Source organism: Budorcas taxicolor, chromosome 2, assembly GCF_023091745.1.
Source record: "Budorcas taxicolor isolate Tak-1 chromosome 2, Takin1.1, whole genome shotgun sequence".
Classification (NCBI taxonomy): Eukaryota; Metazoa; Chordata; class Mammalia; order Artiodactyla; family Bovidae; genus Budorcas; species Budorcas taxicolor.
The window spans coordinates 160,710,419-160,724,683 of NC_068911.1; the positions used below are offsets into that span (position 1 = coordinate 160,710,419).

General features: G+C 40.1%; 1 protein-coding gene across 1 annotated transcript in view; it reads right to left on the minus strand.

Annotated features, from left to right (window-relative positions):
* Positions 1-8,509: 8,509 nt before the first annotated feature.
* The window catches only part of SPHKAP (SPHK1 interactor, AKAP domain containing), a 138,294-nt gene continuing 132,538 nt past the window's right edge, over positions 8,510-14,265 (minus strand). The window contains exon 11 of the mRNA XM_052653484.1: positions 8,510-8,653. Coding sequence (XP_052509444.1) covers positions 8,510-8,653 — 144 coding nt within the window. The remainder of the gene's footprint in view (positions 8,654-14,265) is intronic.

The following is a 14,265-nucleotide window of genomic DNA, read 5'->3' on the forward strand; positions in this document are numbered from 1 at the left end:
CTTCCAACTCAAGGGCTTGCCTAAACCTCTAATGCTGAGTATGGAAAATTAATTTTCTCCCAGGATGAAACTCATTTATTTTTAAATGTTACTTATTCTTTAGCCAGAGGAATTCTGATGATGACAGTATTGCCCTTGACATTCTAAAAGATGAGGTTCCAAACCTCAGACAACAGTGTACTCAAGGAGCCATCAACCCATGCACTCCTGCAGGGCAAGGAAATATACAACCTGATGAGGATGGGGCAGCAAGAGTTAGAGATAGTTCAGAAAATGTCAGGAGAGAATGTATTGGGATCTTAGCTGAAAGTGGGAAAATATTCAATCTGAGAAACGTGGGGGTGAGAGGAAAAACTACCCAAAGAATAAGGACGTATTGGCTCTTGTAGATTTCTGTTCTTTTTAAAAATTAAAGAAAATGTTTAAATTTTTATTGAAACATAATTGATTTACAGTGTTCGGGTTGGGAAGATTCCCTGAAGGAGGAAATGGCAGCCCACTCCAGTATTCTTGCCTGTTCAATCCCATGGACAAAGGAGCCTGGTGGGCTGTTTTCCATAGGGTTGCAAAGAGTCGGACATGACAAGTGACTTAACAAGCACAGTTTCAGGTGTACAGAAAAGTGATTAAGTTATACACATATATATGTATATTCTTTTTTAAATTACATTAAATAATTAAAAAAATTTTGACCACACTGTACAACTTGTGGGATTTTAGTTCCCTAACCAGGGATCGAACCTTTGTTGTCAGTGGCGAGATAGTAGAGTCCCAACCCCTGGACTGCCAGGAAATTCCCTATATATTCTTTTTTAGATTCTTTTCCATTATAGGTTATTACAAGATACTGAGTAAAGTTCTCTGTGCTATACAGCAGGACCTTGTTGCTTTCCTATTTTATATATAGTAGTGTCTATATGTTAACTCCAAGCCCCTGATTTATCTCCCCTCTTTTTTGGATTTCTTTCTCATTTAGGCCAATACAGAGTGTTAAGTAGAGTTCCGTGTGCTCTACTGTCAGCTCTCATCTGTCATCTATTTTATACATGGTATCAATAGTATATATATATATGTCAATCCCAATCTCCCATTCATCCCACCCCTTCTCCCTTGGCGTCCATACATTTGAGAACACCAGACATTCTGCCAGGTTTCTTTTCTTGGCTTTCTTTCCTGTGAGTTGAATACTAGTTGGATTCTGGGCCTAGGAAGTCCTGTGATAGAATATTGAGAAATGTTTAGTCAGATACTAACAGGCTCTTATGGACTTCCCAGGTGGTGCTAGAGACAAAGAACCCGCCCACCAATGAGGGAGACGTAGGAGACTCAGGTTTCATCCCTGATTTGGGAAGATGCCCTGGAAGAAGGCATGGCAACGCACTTCAGTATTCTTGCCTGGACAAGGGAGCCTGGCTGGCTACATTCCAAAGGTTCGGAAAGAGTCAGACATGACTGAAACAACCTATTACACACTCATGCAACAGGCTATTATGGGCCCAAGAAGTTGGTGGTAGTGGTTTAGTCATGTCTGACTCTTGCGACCCCATAGGCTGTAGCCTGCCAGGCTCCTCTGTCCATGGGGGTTCTCCAGCCAAGAATATTGGACTGGGTTGCCTGTTTCCTTCTCCAGCACAAGTAGTTATGACTTCTTGTTTTTTCAGAGCTGTGTATAGGAGTTCTATTTTAACTGATACATTTTTGAATGGTGTTTTTTATTATGGTGAAAAACATGGAATTTACTATCTTAACCATTGCAATAGGTGCATTTTTAATGACAAGTAATACATTTCATCTACTTTGAGTGGAAGGTGGTTAAAATTGTGATCACTGTTTTTCAACAAACCTGGATGAAAGAATGAAAGTGAAAGTGATGGTTGCTCAACTGTGTCCGGCTCTTTGCGAGCCCATGGACTATACAGTACCTGGAATTTTCCAGGCCAGAATACTTGGGTAGCCTTTTCCTTCTTCACGGGATCTTCCCAACCCAGGGACTGAACCCAGGTCTCCTGCATTGCAGATGGATTCTTTACCAGCTGAGTCACAAGGGAAGCCCAAGAATACTCTTACCAACCCTGGAATCAGACCAGGGTCTCCTGCATTGCAGGCAGATTCTTTACCAACTGAGCTATCAGGGAAGCCCTAATGAGGGGCTTTCTAAGTGGCGCTAATGGTAGAGAACCTGCCTGTCAGTGAAGGAGACATAAGACGTGTAGGTTCGATTCCTGGGTTGGGAAGATGCACTAGAGGAGAGCATGGCAGCCCACTCTAGCATTTTTGCCTGGAGAATCCCATGGACAGAGGAGCCTGATGGGCTAGAGTCCATCAGGTTCGCAAGAGTCAGACGGGACTTAGCATGCACTCAGATGAAAGAACAGATTCTCATGGCATGACTGGGGGAGTAGCAGGCCCTCAATCCCTAGGATTTGAAGAGAAACTAGAAGTTCTTGGAGTTGAATGGAAACCTCTTTAGGAACCATGAATTATTTTCCTGAGACACTGAATTCCACACAAGTGTTGGTATCATCTTTACATTTACATTTCTCTCTGCCAAATAGCAATCTGTAGAATGTTTTAGTTTGAACTGTTCTCATATATTGCCTTATCTGCATCCTTTATTTGTTATGTTAAAAAACAGAACAGTTTCAGAAACATTTAGTCCTGTGCTGGAGGGTACATGCAGCTGGTATTTAAGTTATTGATTTTTCTACTGTATCTTTGCCCTTAAATTTTAGAAGGAGATCCTGATGTCGAACATGAGGAAAGAAGGAAATAAGTGAACTAATCTGATGAAGCTTTATTAGATATTTCTATGAGTTTCACAAAAAAGCCAATATGTGGTCTACTGTCTCTTTCACTGAAAATGTTGCTAGGTGTAAAATAACTGTCCTGTTGTTTGAAACAGTCGGTAAGAGTAACCTTCACAGATGGAACGTGTGACAATGGAGGAGAATCCAGTGCGCTGGAAACTAGAGGCTCTCCTGGTATCACCCATCTTTATTCTGTCTTAACAAATGGCAATTTGATTGGAAATTGCCAAAAGGAAAACAGTGCTTGCTCCTACTTTATCTGTGCCACATGCTACTGTTTGTGACATGATAAGAGAGAAAAATGTTGCATGTGTATAAGTATTTGGACCAGGTGTTCAGCCCAGACACAACACAATCTGCTGTGAAACAATCTTTGCACCTGGGTTTTGTGGTGCTCAGAGCATCATGGTAGAATCTGGAGTCCTTGCTACATTCTGGACCAGAAACAGGCAGAGCAGAGAGTAAAGTGGCAGATGGGACAGAATTCAACAACGCAGAGGGAATCTCCCAAAGGCAAACAAATAATTGTTGATGTCAACTACAAATTGGCGCTTGCCATTAGCACTTGCCATCTTCCTCTACAAGGATTAAATCATGTGCTGTTGCAGTTGTTATTTTCAACACCCCCTGAAAGGAGTTCAGGTTGGAGAGCAAAAATAAGGCACTACTGTGTTTTGGGAAAAACTGGCATAACAAGTCTTCGGATATGGTTAGGAGCTGATTTTATGAGCTCAATTCTTACAGCTCTTCATATATAGAAAAGCACCGAAATCATGGTGACAATTGCTCCTTCTGATGAGCAGAAATCTGCAAAAATATGCACTTGATTGCATGTATTCCCCCTTCACCAAAATCACATGTAATGCTGACCTTTCTTTCTAATTCTTTGGAGCAGTTTCTCAGAGCTATCTGAGGTGCTATCCCCAGGCTATAGTCCTCATTTTGCCCCCAAATAAAACTTGACTCCCAACTTTCACATGCATTTTTTTAAGTCAACATTGATAAGTTTTAATGAAAGGCTGTTTTTAAGTTCAAAAGCGGAAGAAATGGGAAGGAGATATGAAACTGAGAAGAAGTGAAACTGGATATGGGGCTTTGCAAGGGTATTTTTGAGAGGATTATTTCAGGAAAAGAAAAACTTAGGTGGTCAAAGGATTCTTACATCAGTAACAGTGGATTAGCATTTTGTTCGTTGGTTTGAGCACAGAAAATCTTTACTGATAGGAAGGGAGAATCAAATGATTCTCCCCTTTGTCCATCTTGTTCAGACCTAATCTGCACCCAACTGGCCTCTAAGTCTTGCTGATAATGTCCTGGATATCACTTAAATTCATCCCAGTACCATGAAGACATTCTCCTTTCTGTGACTGAATGTTCTAATGCAACTAAAATAAAAGGCAAATATTTTTAGGAAGTTTCACTTATGTAAGTAAAAAAGTAATTTTATACAAAGTCTTGAGACATTTAATATGGCAGGTCTCTGGAAAACTAAGGAGAACTTTAGAGTAAAATTGTATTTCTCAAATTAATGGTTGACCATCACTAGATGTAAACCAGAGCCTCAATTATCCAAGGTCCTTTAGCTTTATCAGTTCAATTCAACATCTACCATGGACAAGGCATTGTGCTAGAGATGATGAGCATGTCCATACATGAGTTAAGGATGGCTCCATCCTCAGGAAGCTTACAATCAGTGATGGAGACATAGATATTCAACTTATCATGCTAGATGGCAGACTGAGATGGTTAACCTAGAAGGCCTTGGTACTCACACATACCTCTTCCTAAAAGAGGTCTGATTTCAGGTCTTGCCCTTGACTGGCTCTTAGGAGCTGAGCTCTGAGTCTTGGACCCATGGAAGCCCCCTTGTTCACAAGGACCCTCCAAATTTCCATTCTTGGTCTCAGAAATCATTAGCTGAACTGTTTGTACCCACTGATCAACTAGAGGAACATACTTGTTAACCAAACTTTAGTTAAGTTTCTCGACTTTCTCCAGGCTCCTTAACTTTGATCCATCCTTGTTGGCAGGATCCAGTAGATAGTGTCTCCTTAAAGAATCCCTCCTGAGAATAGACTGAGCCCAGCATAAAGCATTCTTTCATCTACTCCCCATCATGACACCTGCACTGGCTAGTCTCATTCTCCACACCTGGCTCTTTCTAGTCCTTTTCTCTCTGAATAAAACTTCTTTTTTGGCCCAGAACACTTGTAGATCTCACAGTTGGAGCATTCTTACTTTGCAATAGAAAGAGTCCCCCTTCCTTCCCATTGTAACAGTCCTTTTCCCCTTCTTGTAGTAATCCTTTCAAATAAAGTCATTCCTTACTAATGCCTAGAGTTTATTTTTATTTGACATTGTCCTCTGGTAGATGCAGAATTCTTTACATAAGCATATCCAAGCCTCTTTATTAGTGAATAAAATAAAATGCTCAGGTATCTCAATACTTTCTTTCTATAAATCTAATAATTTTTGAGGTTGAATATGTTTTTATTTATGTGGGCTGGTGTTCATCATGAGTGTTTTTTTCAAACATAATTAACTTATAGAAAAAGAAAATGTTTTGTTTCATTAGTCTAAATATCTGAATAGTCAGCACACACACACGCTGTCTCACACATAAAGTAACCTCAATGAAATAATTTTGATTGTAAGAGATGCATTATAAATTTTTACTAAATATGGCTTTGCAGTTGGAAAACATCAGACTGTAATTAAAATCTTGATACAACTGTCTAGCTATTTCTATACAATCTTTCCAGTTTTCATACAGGTATTAGGAAAACAGGTTTTGTTTTAAAAAATTTTAGATCTTATTTCATTTACTCAAGTTATAAAAATAGCACATGCTCACAGCCAGAATATGGTACAGTGGTTAAGATTTGCAGTCAGACTGCTTGTGCTCAAATTCTTCATAGTTGTGGGAGCTGGAAAAAATTAGCTCACCTCTTTCAGTTTTATCAGACCCCACTTTTGCCCCTCATTGTTTTTAAGCATTGTACAGATCATTTAGGTTCTCTATATTTTACCTTTCCACTTTTGGAAAATCATCATAAAAATGTCAACTAACAAAACTGTTGAGAATAGTAGATATGTTATCCTTATTTTTAATTAACTAATCTTTTTTTTTTCCTTTGCTATATATCTGCATCACAATAAATCCTAATGAGTTCAAAGAGCACCAGTCCATTTGTCTCTAAAACTGAACATTTACCTCTAGCTTACTTGCTTCTAGGTTGGTTTAGTCCCAGGTCTGGAGATGCCTGGTTGCCTTGTGCCTCTCTCTCTTATCGCCGAGACTTTTTGTAAAGGCCACAGCCCAGTCAGTCCTGGGAGGGTGTGGTGAAAGTGAAAGTGAAAGTCACTCAGTCTTGTCCAACTCTTTGCGACCCCATGGAATCCTCTAGGCCAGAACACTGGAATGGGTAGCCTTTCCCTTCTCCAGGGGATCTTCCCAAAGCCTGTTTCTCAGGTTCCTACTGGGGTTCTCCAGACTAGGGGCTATACAGGGCCCTCCTTTACCCTAATGCCTCCTACAGCCTCAGGCTCTGCCTTTTCAAGGCATTATTTACACCAAAGATCCTCAACCAATGGTGATTTTGCCCCCCAGGATCTACTTTTTCGGTTGTCATAACTGGGGGTAGATAGTCACCGACATCTGTAGGTAGAAGTCAGGAGAAGGGGCGCTACTAAACATCCAACAACATGAAGGACAGTGTCCCCGCCCCCACAACAAAGAATCATCCAGGCTTACCTGACAGCGGTGCTAAGCCTGAGAAGTGCAGGTTTATGTAAATACTCCTGATCCCAACAACTCAGTCAAAGAATATCTGCTTATTCAAAACTTGAAAGTGGGACAGTGAAGTTGTATAAGAGATAAATCTACCTTCATCCAATCACACTGTGACTACTTTTCCTATGAGGCACTTAAGCTCTGGGAGAAAAAAATGATCAACCAGTTGGCAACAAAAATTTATTGATTACTTTGCAACTTTAGATACAACATATATTTCATCACATGGTTATAATTCAGTATTTGTGCTTTGTAGGATAAGTAAACATTCAAGCACAACAAAAGTCTACACACAATATTACAATCTTCTGGGGTTGTTTAAAAAATAAACATATCCTTTTCCATCTAGTATCACAAAGAACTTTCACTTTGAGAGGATGGATAAATGTTCAAGTTTGGTATTTGTATAACATGTCAATTAAATATATAACCCAAATTTGGACTATTTTTCTATAGTAAATGCCTAATGAGTCCTGGAAAGGATTCTGGGGGTGGGTGGTAGGGAGGATGACTTCCAATAAAGTTTTTTTTTGACATTTCAAGAAATGTCAATTTCTTGTCAACATGGATGACACAGAAAGCTGGCATCAATGGCGTGGGACTTTGTTCACATTTAAAATTATTTGACAATCTTAAAAATAGTGTAAAAGCATAGTATTTCAGGAAATCTTTAATAAACACTTCTTTGATTCAAGAAAATAAAAGCCAGTCTAGCTCATTTAGCTGAAGGGGAAAAAGACCTATTAGGGAGAAGTTAAATACGTTTATCTTTCAAAAAAGTAAATCTCTGTTTTTAAAATACTTCAATGTGACAATATTTTCTTTTTCAGAAATTAAATCCCAGTATCCTTAAATTAGGAAGTATATGATCGTATCTGGAAATGTCAAACCCTGCATCCATATTATAAATGTCATCTGACTAGCAGGTCTGCCATACGGGTACCAATGTGTTTATAATGAAATCATAGGGCTCAAGTGTCAATATACAACTTAATAATCTCTTCATATTTTATGAACCTCTAAGGCTAACTTGATATATTATTTATGATAGTCTCTTCATAATTTACAATAAAAATCAAAGTTTATATTTTATATAATTTAATATACAAGCAGATTTTCTCTCCAAAGACTCTCTTTAGTAGGAAAGCTTTCCCATAGAGTAAGAGTTCTGTAACCATGTCACTCATGTAATAAACAGATGGAAATAAGACAATCTTCCACTTTTCTCTCTCTCAGCTGAACACCAAGAATCTTTTGATTAGCTGGGAACTCAAGACATTGCTGGGGAGATATGAAATATTTATCAGTGGGCTAGAGTGAACAAAGGAACTCACCTCTATAGGCAACACTGATATATCCTTGCATCTCTGTTAATATCCACTGATAATGGTCTAAAACTGAAAAGCTTTTATATTAAAATTTTGGAAAATTCTCACCTGTATCTTAAATATTTACCTGGGCTGATAGACCCTTTAATCTGCTCAAAAAAGTAAAATAAAGATTACAGCAGAGTTTATAAAATGATTTTGACCAGTGATGTTGTTTCCACTTGATTCACATAATTGGAGATATTACATGACATTTTATGTTATTAAAAATATGCAAGTGCAACTTCCTGGAGTTTAGGCCTAGCCCTAAGTTTTCCATTCAGGCCCATCACAATTTCTGTTTCTCCAGCCATTCTAACACAAGCTCTTTTAAACTCACCTACAGGTTGTGTTGATTTGTACAGACCTATATTTTGCTTTCCCTCAGATTTATTCCATGTGCAGCAGACTTGAGGAGCAGATTTTTTCCTGGCTCTGTTAATGTGATGTGATGTTTTGAGAAAGTTTAGAGCATTTAGAGCAAACCACTGTAATCTAAGCTGGAAAGAAGGAAAGGGATACTCTGCAGGAGACTTGCTGCCTTATCCCAGTTCCAAGAGCCAGTCAAAGAGACTTGGGGTCCCATCCCTCCGCTCCTCGTGTATCTTGCAGTATTGAACCACTGCATGGAAGATATCCCCCACCTTCCAGGACTTCTGATGGACCAGCCGCACGACATCTAGAAACTAGAGAAAAGCAGAGAGTCAGGACTCACATATCACAGAGGATCCTCAAAGTCATCTCATTCAACCATTCTACCAGAGCCAATGGCTCTCCAGGCTATTTTTGAATACCTCTAGTGGCAGGGAACTATATTTCAGGGCAGTCTACTTTCTTTGTAGACAGTCCAGATTATTAGAGGGTTCTTTCAACTGAACTGAGATTTTCCTCACAGCAGTTGCCATCCACCAATTTTGAGAGTCTACATGGAATTCTTCTCTCAACATCTTATCTTTTAGGTATTTGAAGAGTTCCCTCAGATCCACCTTTCTCTGGGTTAGACTCTGTCTAATGGTTCTGTATAGCATGGTTCCCAGTCCCTTCTATCAGTGTCATACACAATCTTTCATAGGATGTATCATTTAGGCCAAATAAATTGTATTACAATTTTGGGTGCTGGAGAAGACTCTTGAGAGTCCCTTGAACCGCAAGGAGATCAAACCAGTGAATCCTAAAGGAAATAAACTCTGAATATTCATTGGAAGGACTGATGTTGAAGCTCCAGGACAATACTTCAGCCTCCTGATGTGAAAAGCCAACTCATTGGAAAAGACCCTGATGCTGGGAAAGCCTGAGGACAGGAGGAGAAGGGGGCAACAGAAGATGAGATGGTTAGATATCATCATTGACTTAGTGAATATGAATCTGAGCAAACTCCAGGAGACAGTGAATGAAAGGAAAGCCTAGCGTGCTGCAGTCCATGGGCTCGCAAAGAGTAGGGCATGACTTTAGCGACTGAACAACAAACTTTTGGGTAGTTTTACTTACTGGTTCCTCATTCCACTTTGAAAAGTTCCCTCCTCAAGAGACACTGTCTTTCCATTGGAACAGGAAAAGGAAAGATTGAGGAAACATCCTAGACTCATCACCTGGCTAATGGTATCATTTTCAATTGGCCAGAACTTAGAAAGTGTCTGACTACAGGCTGAGTTGGAGCACTGGAAGATGGGAAAGTCATTACAGATGGTCCCCTTCATGAAACTGTAGCCTAAAGCTCAGCATGAAGTCCTCTCAAACTGCTTAGTCAGATACGTATAAAGAAAAGTAACAACTATTAACCAAAATCTGTAGGAAGTACCTTTCAAGCATGTAATCTCATTTAATTCTATCAACAACCCTGCAAAGCAGGCGTTTAAAGATGAAATATTGTGGGTTTGTGAGATGAAAAGTTGGCAGTAAGATGGTCTTCATTTTTTAATGTGGATCATTTTAAAAGTCTTTATCAAATTTGTCATAATATTGCTTCTGTTGTCTACATTTTGTCTTTTTGATCACAAGCTATGTGGGGTCTTGACCAGAGACGGAACCCACATTGGAAAGTGTAGTCTTAACCACTGAACCACCAGGGAAGTCCCAGGATGCATGGTCTTCTGACACTGCAGCCCAAAGCTCTTTTTGCTACAGTACCCCATGCCTTTTGGTGGTAGGAGAATATGCTAAGTCACTGCAGTCGTGTTCGACTCTTTGCAACCCTATGGACTGTAGCCTGCCAGGCTCCTCTCTCCATGGGATTTTCCAGGCAAGAAAACTGGAGCGGGTTGCCATTTCCTTCTTCAAGGTAGGATAACAAGACACTAATATTTATTTGGAACATTGGGATAAAGGAAAGGCTGGGACTCTAGTCTCATTTATTGAGGAAGAAAAATCTATTTCTTAAAAAGATGAGAGATGTGCTTTAGTTACTATTTCTTCAATGTTTCCTTCTAGAATTTCTTTGCCCTGCTCATTTCACATTTGCTCAGACTTTGAAGATGAGTCAGAAAGTGGAATGCTATTTTTTTTCTGATCTTCCCCCGCCCCCTTCAGTTTGAATTTGCTAATTCATTTCAATTACTGAGAAATTGTTTCCCAGAGAGCTACTATTAAATTATGTTTCTTCTTCCAGTTGCTGTGACAGCACCAGCTTCTGCAGTTACAGAAATCAGTGCTTTTTTGTACTCATTTGCCTTGTGTTGGCTTAATCAGAATAAAGAGGCTGCAAAATAAAATGCTTAACTTTTAATACATGGAAACATAAACATCATCTCAAAGAGTTTTAGGAAGATGCAAAAAGGGAGACCAGTGGGAAGCTGATGGCAACAGTATTATAGACTGTAAATCTCCCTGGGAAAGGACACCATCTCAACTACCTCTCACTTTTTTTTTTTTTGGCTTTACCAGGTTTTTGTTGCTGCACGTGGGCTTTCTCTAGTTGAAGCGAGCAGGGGCTACTCTGTTGTAGTGAGAGGGCTTGTCATTGCAGTAGCTTCTCTTGTTGGGGATCACAGGCTCTAGAGTACAGGCTCAGTAGCTACGGTGTGCCAACTTAGTTGCTCTGCAATCTGTGGGATCTTCCCAGACCAGGGATTGAACCCATGTCCCCTGCATTGGCAGGCGGATTCTTAACCACTGAAAGTTAACCAGGGAAGTCCTTAATCACTTAATATTGGTAACATCTTATGGAAAAAACGTGAATGAACTGTTTGCCCAACTCAATATCTTGTGCCTGCACCTACTAGGGACTCAATAAATATCTGCAGAAGGCAGAACACCCAAATGTGAGTCAAATATATCAAATGCATTCAAAATGATCAATAAGACTACTTGAAATATGGAGTGACACCCAGAACCATTGAAGCTGAACCTTGTCTAAATATTCATTCTTGGGTTTTACACATTTGCACATACACCATTAAAAAATTACCAGGCACATCTTGGGGCTGCTTACTCAATAATTTCCTACTGATAGGATGCTCCAAAAAACGAGTCAAGGCTGAGAATCTAAGCAAAGGCAGAGCCTGAACTGGTGCCATGGTAGTGGGCAAAGAGCAAAGTCAGAGATGGTCATGGGGCAGGTGTTTCATCACCTGTGACTGGGAGTGGGCATGCATGCTGTGGAGGTGGGGTACCGGGACCCCTCTTCACTGGTCATTACAACAGCCCTGGAAGGTTAGCTCCAATCAGTTCCATCAGGCTCAGTGACAGAATTTCAGACTGTTAGTTGTCCGGTATCCCTCACAATTCTGTTGAGCTTTCTGTCTGTCAGACTCCTGAAATTTTAGAGAACTTAATCCTTTAGGTTAAGACTTTGCTCAGAACACAAACACTGTCAGAAAGAGGAACACTCTAGGTGGTTATTAGTTAATTCATGGAGCTGCATAAAAACAATTTTGTGAGCTGTTACTTGTATGTTGGTGTGTATGAAAGATAACAGGCATGCATGTTTTTCTATTAGACTAGGTGGCAAAAACATGCAGCCTCAGGAAAAAGGGGAGAAAGGCTAGGATGTCTTTGCATGATTTTGTTAATCAGACTTTTCCAGTTCTTACTGGAGAAAGGTGCTCCCAGTGCAGAAGGTTTGAACATCAAGTTTCTGAGGTCTCACTGAGAGAGGCTCATGTTAATAATTCATCGACTTCTCGTCAAGATTTTCCTCCTGGGTCTTCAGCGGTCTTAGACCAGACTTATCCCTTGAGGGTGTTTTCTCTTCTTTAGCATGTTTTATAAAGATGTAGTATAAAGTACAAAGAAATATAAACAGTCTCAGCACTTTTTTTTTTTTTCTTTCTGTACACTCTAGTTTTCTGGGCCACCATCTTATTCTCAACTTTAATCTCAGTCATTGCTTTGAGAGAGAATGAAAATTACAGAGTAGATGTCAATATTGGCTACACTCTTCCCAGAAGGCTATCTGCTTCAGACCTTTCTGGAAGGTCTGAAGGAAGGTTTCCAATATTAGCTACTTTCCATCTATTTTGGGCCTGCTGAAGCAGGGTTTCCCCCTGTGGTCTGTGATGATGGCCACAGGCTGTTGTGAACTGACCCCAAATTGTCAAAATGTCCTACCAACTAGGATACTCTATCAGTAGTTTGTGAAATGGCCACATGCTAGAATCTGTCTCATGACTTCTAAAGTCAGGTTGATATCCCAAGAAATTGGAAAAGGAAATGGAAACCCACTCCAGTATTCCTGCCTGGAGAATCCCCATGGACAGAGGAACCTGGTGGGCTACAGCCCATGGGGTTGCAAAGAGTTAGACACGACTGAACGGCTAAGCACATCCCAATAAAGTGATTTTTAAAAATGATCTGGTCCCACTAAATACAGCATGCTTTTAGTCTGTGATGGGTTCATCTCAGACATTAAGACCTTGAAACATCGGTGGGGTTGATGAGTAAGGAAGGTCTTACACTTTCTTTTCTTTCTTTATTTAAAAAAAAATTCTAGACAAAAATGAAGCTAAGATTGTAAATAAACCAGAAAAGGACACTTGCAGTTCATTACTACAGTCTTTAAAAACTGTGTTCTATTTAGCAGCTGTCCCTATATCTTTCACTGTGTCTGTCCACGCTATGGACTCGTTAATCAGCTTTAGGATGTCAGGGATCTGAGTTTTCCTTTCCAACACACTGACAAAAATAAACAATTTTCATTTTCTATCATTTCACAATTAATAACAATTAGTTTCCCTTCCTGTGTATCACAGTTGCCATTTCCTTGAACAAATGTTTCGTTTTAGGAAGCTAGAAGAATTTACATCCTGTGATGGTATGTTGTAAACCTGTTTGAAGGAAAGTATCACATGGTAGGTACCTTTTATATTCTCAGGTGCATTTGGTCAATTAGATTACTCGTTTATAAAATCATATGGTGGGATCTACGGGTTGTTGTTGTTTAGTTGCTAAGTTGTGTCTGACTCTTGGTGACCCCATGAACTGTAGCCCCTCAGTCTCATTTGTCCACGGGATTTTCCAGGCAAGAATACTGAAGTTGGTTGCCATTTCCTTCTCCAGGAGATTTTCCTGATCCAGGGATCGAAAGGAATCTATTGGAGCTGTTGCAAATTGTTTAGATTTTTTGGGAAACACTCAACGTAGATTTCTGAAAGCAGCTACCTTCTTTTGTCCTAAGGCGGTCCAGTTCATTAAGCACAAGTGAGCTGGTCTTTATATTGCTCGCGCAACTATGGCCTGTAGGAGTTGAGATTCTCAGCCTTGGCTGTACCCTGGGACTCTCCAGGGATCTTGAGAAAACCCCAAAGCCTGGTTCATCCCAAGAGAAGAGTTTGATTTGACTGGCTCGAGCATTGGGCCATAAAAGCATCCCCCAGGTCATGGGGATGGGGCTCCCGGGATGGAATTCATGCCCTTCTGAGAAGATGAAGAGATACCAGAGCTGGCTCTCTGCCATGTGACAGCACAGAAAGGAAGCTGTCCCTCATCAGGAAATGCACCTACTGGCACTTTGATCTCACGCTTTCTAGCCTCTAGAACGCTAAGAAATAAACGTCTGCTGTTCAAGCCACTGCCTGTGTTACTTTATTAGAGCAGCTCAAGCGGACTAAGACAATATTTAATTCCTTATTTTTCCTTTGTCAGGTAGCGTTTTCAAAACTGAGACTTCAAGTGTGCTATTTTGGGGAAAGTTAACTTGACAGTAAACGCCATCAGTATTTTCCCTCTCATTCCCTTTCCTCTACTTTGCTTGTGGAAAAGAGTAAGACGTTAAAGGAGAAGCGAGTCTTCTTCTGACACCCACTTTCTTAGGAAGGTACGTATACATCTATTTCCTCTTAGGACATTCTGTTCTATGCACTGC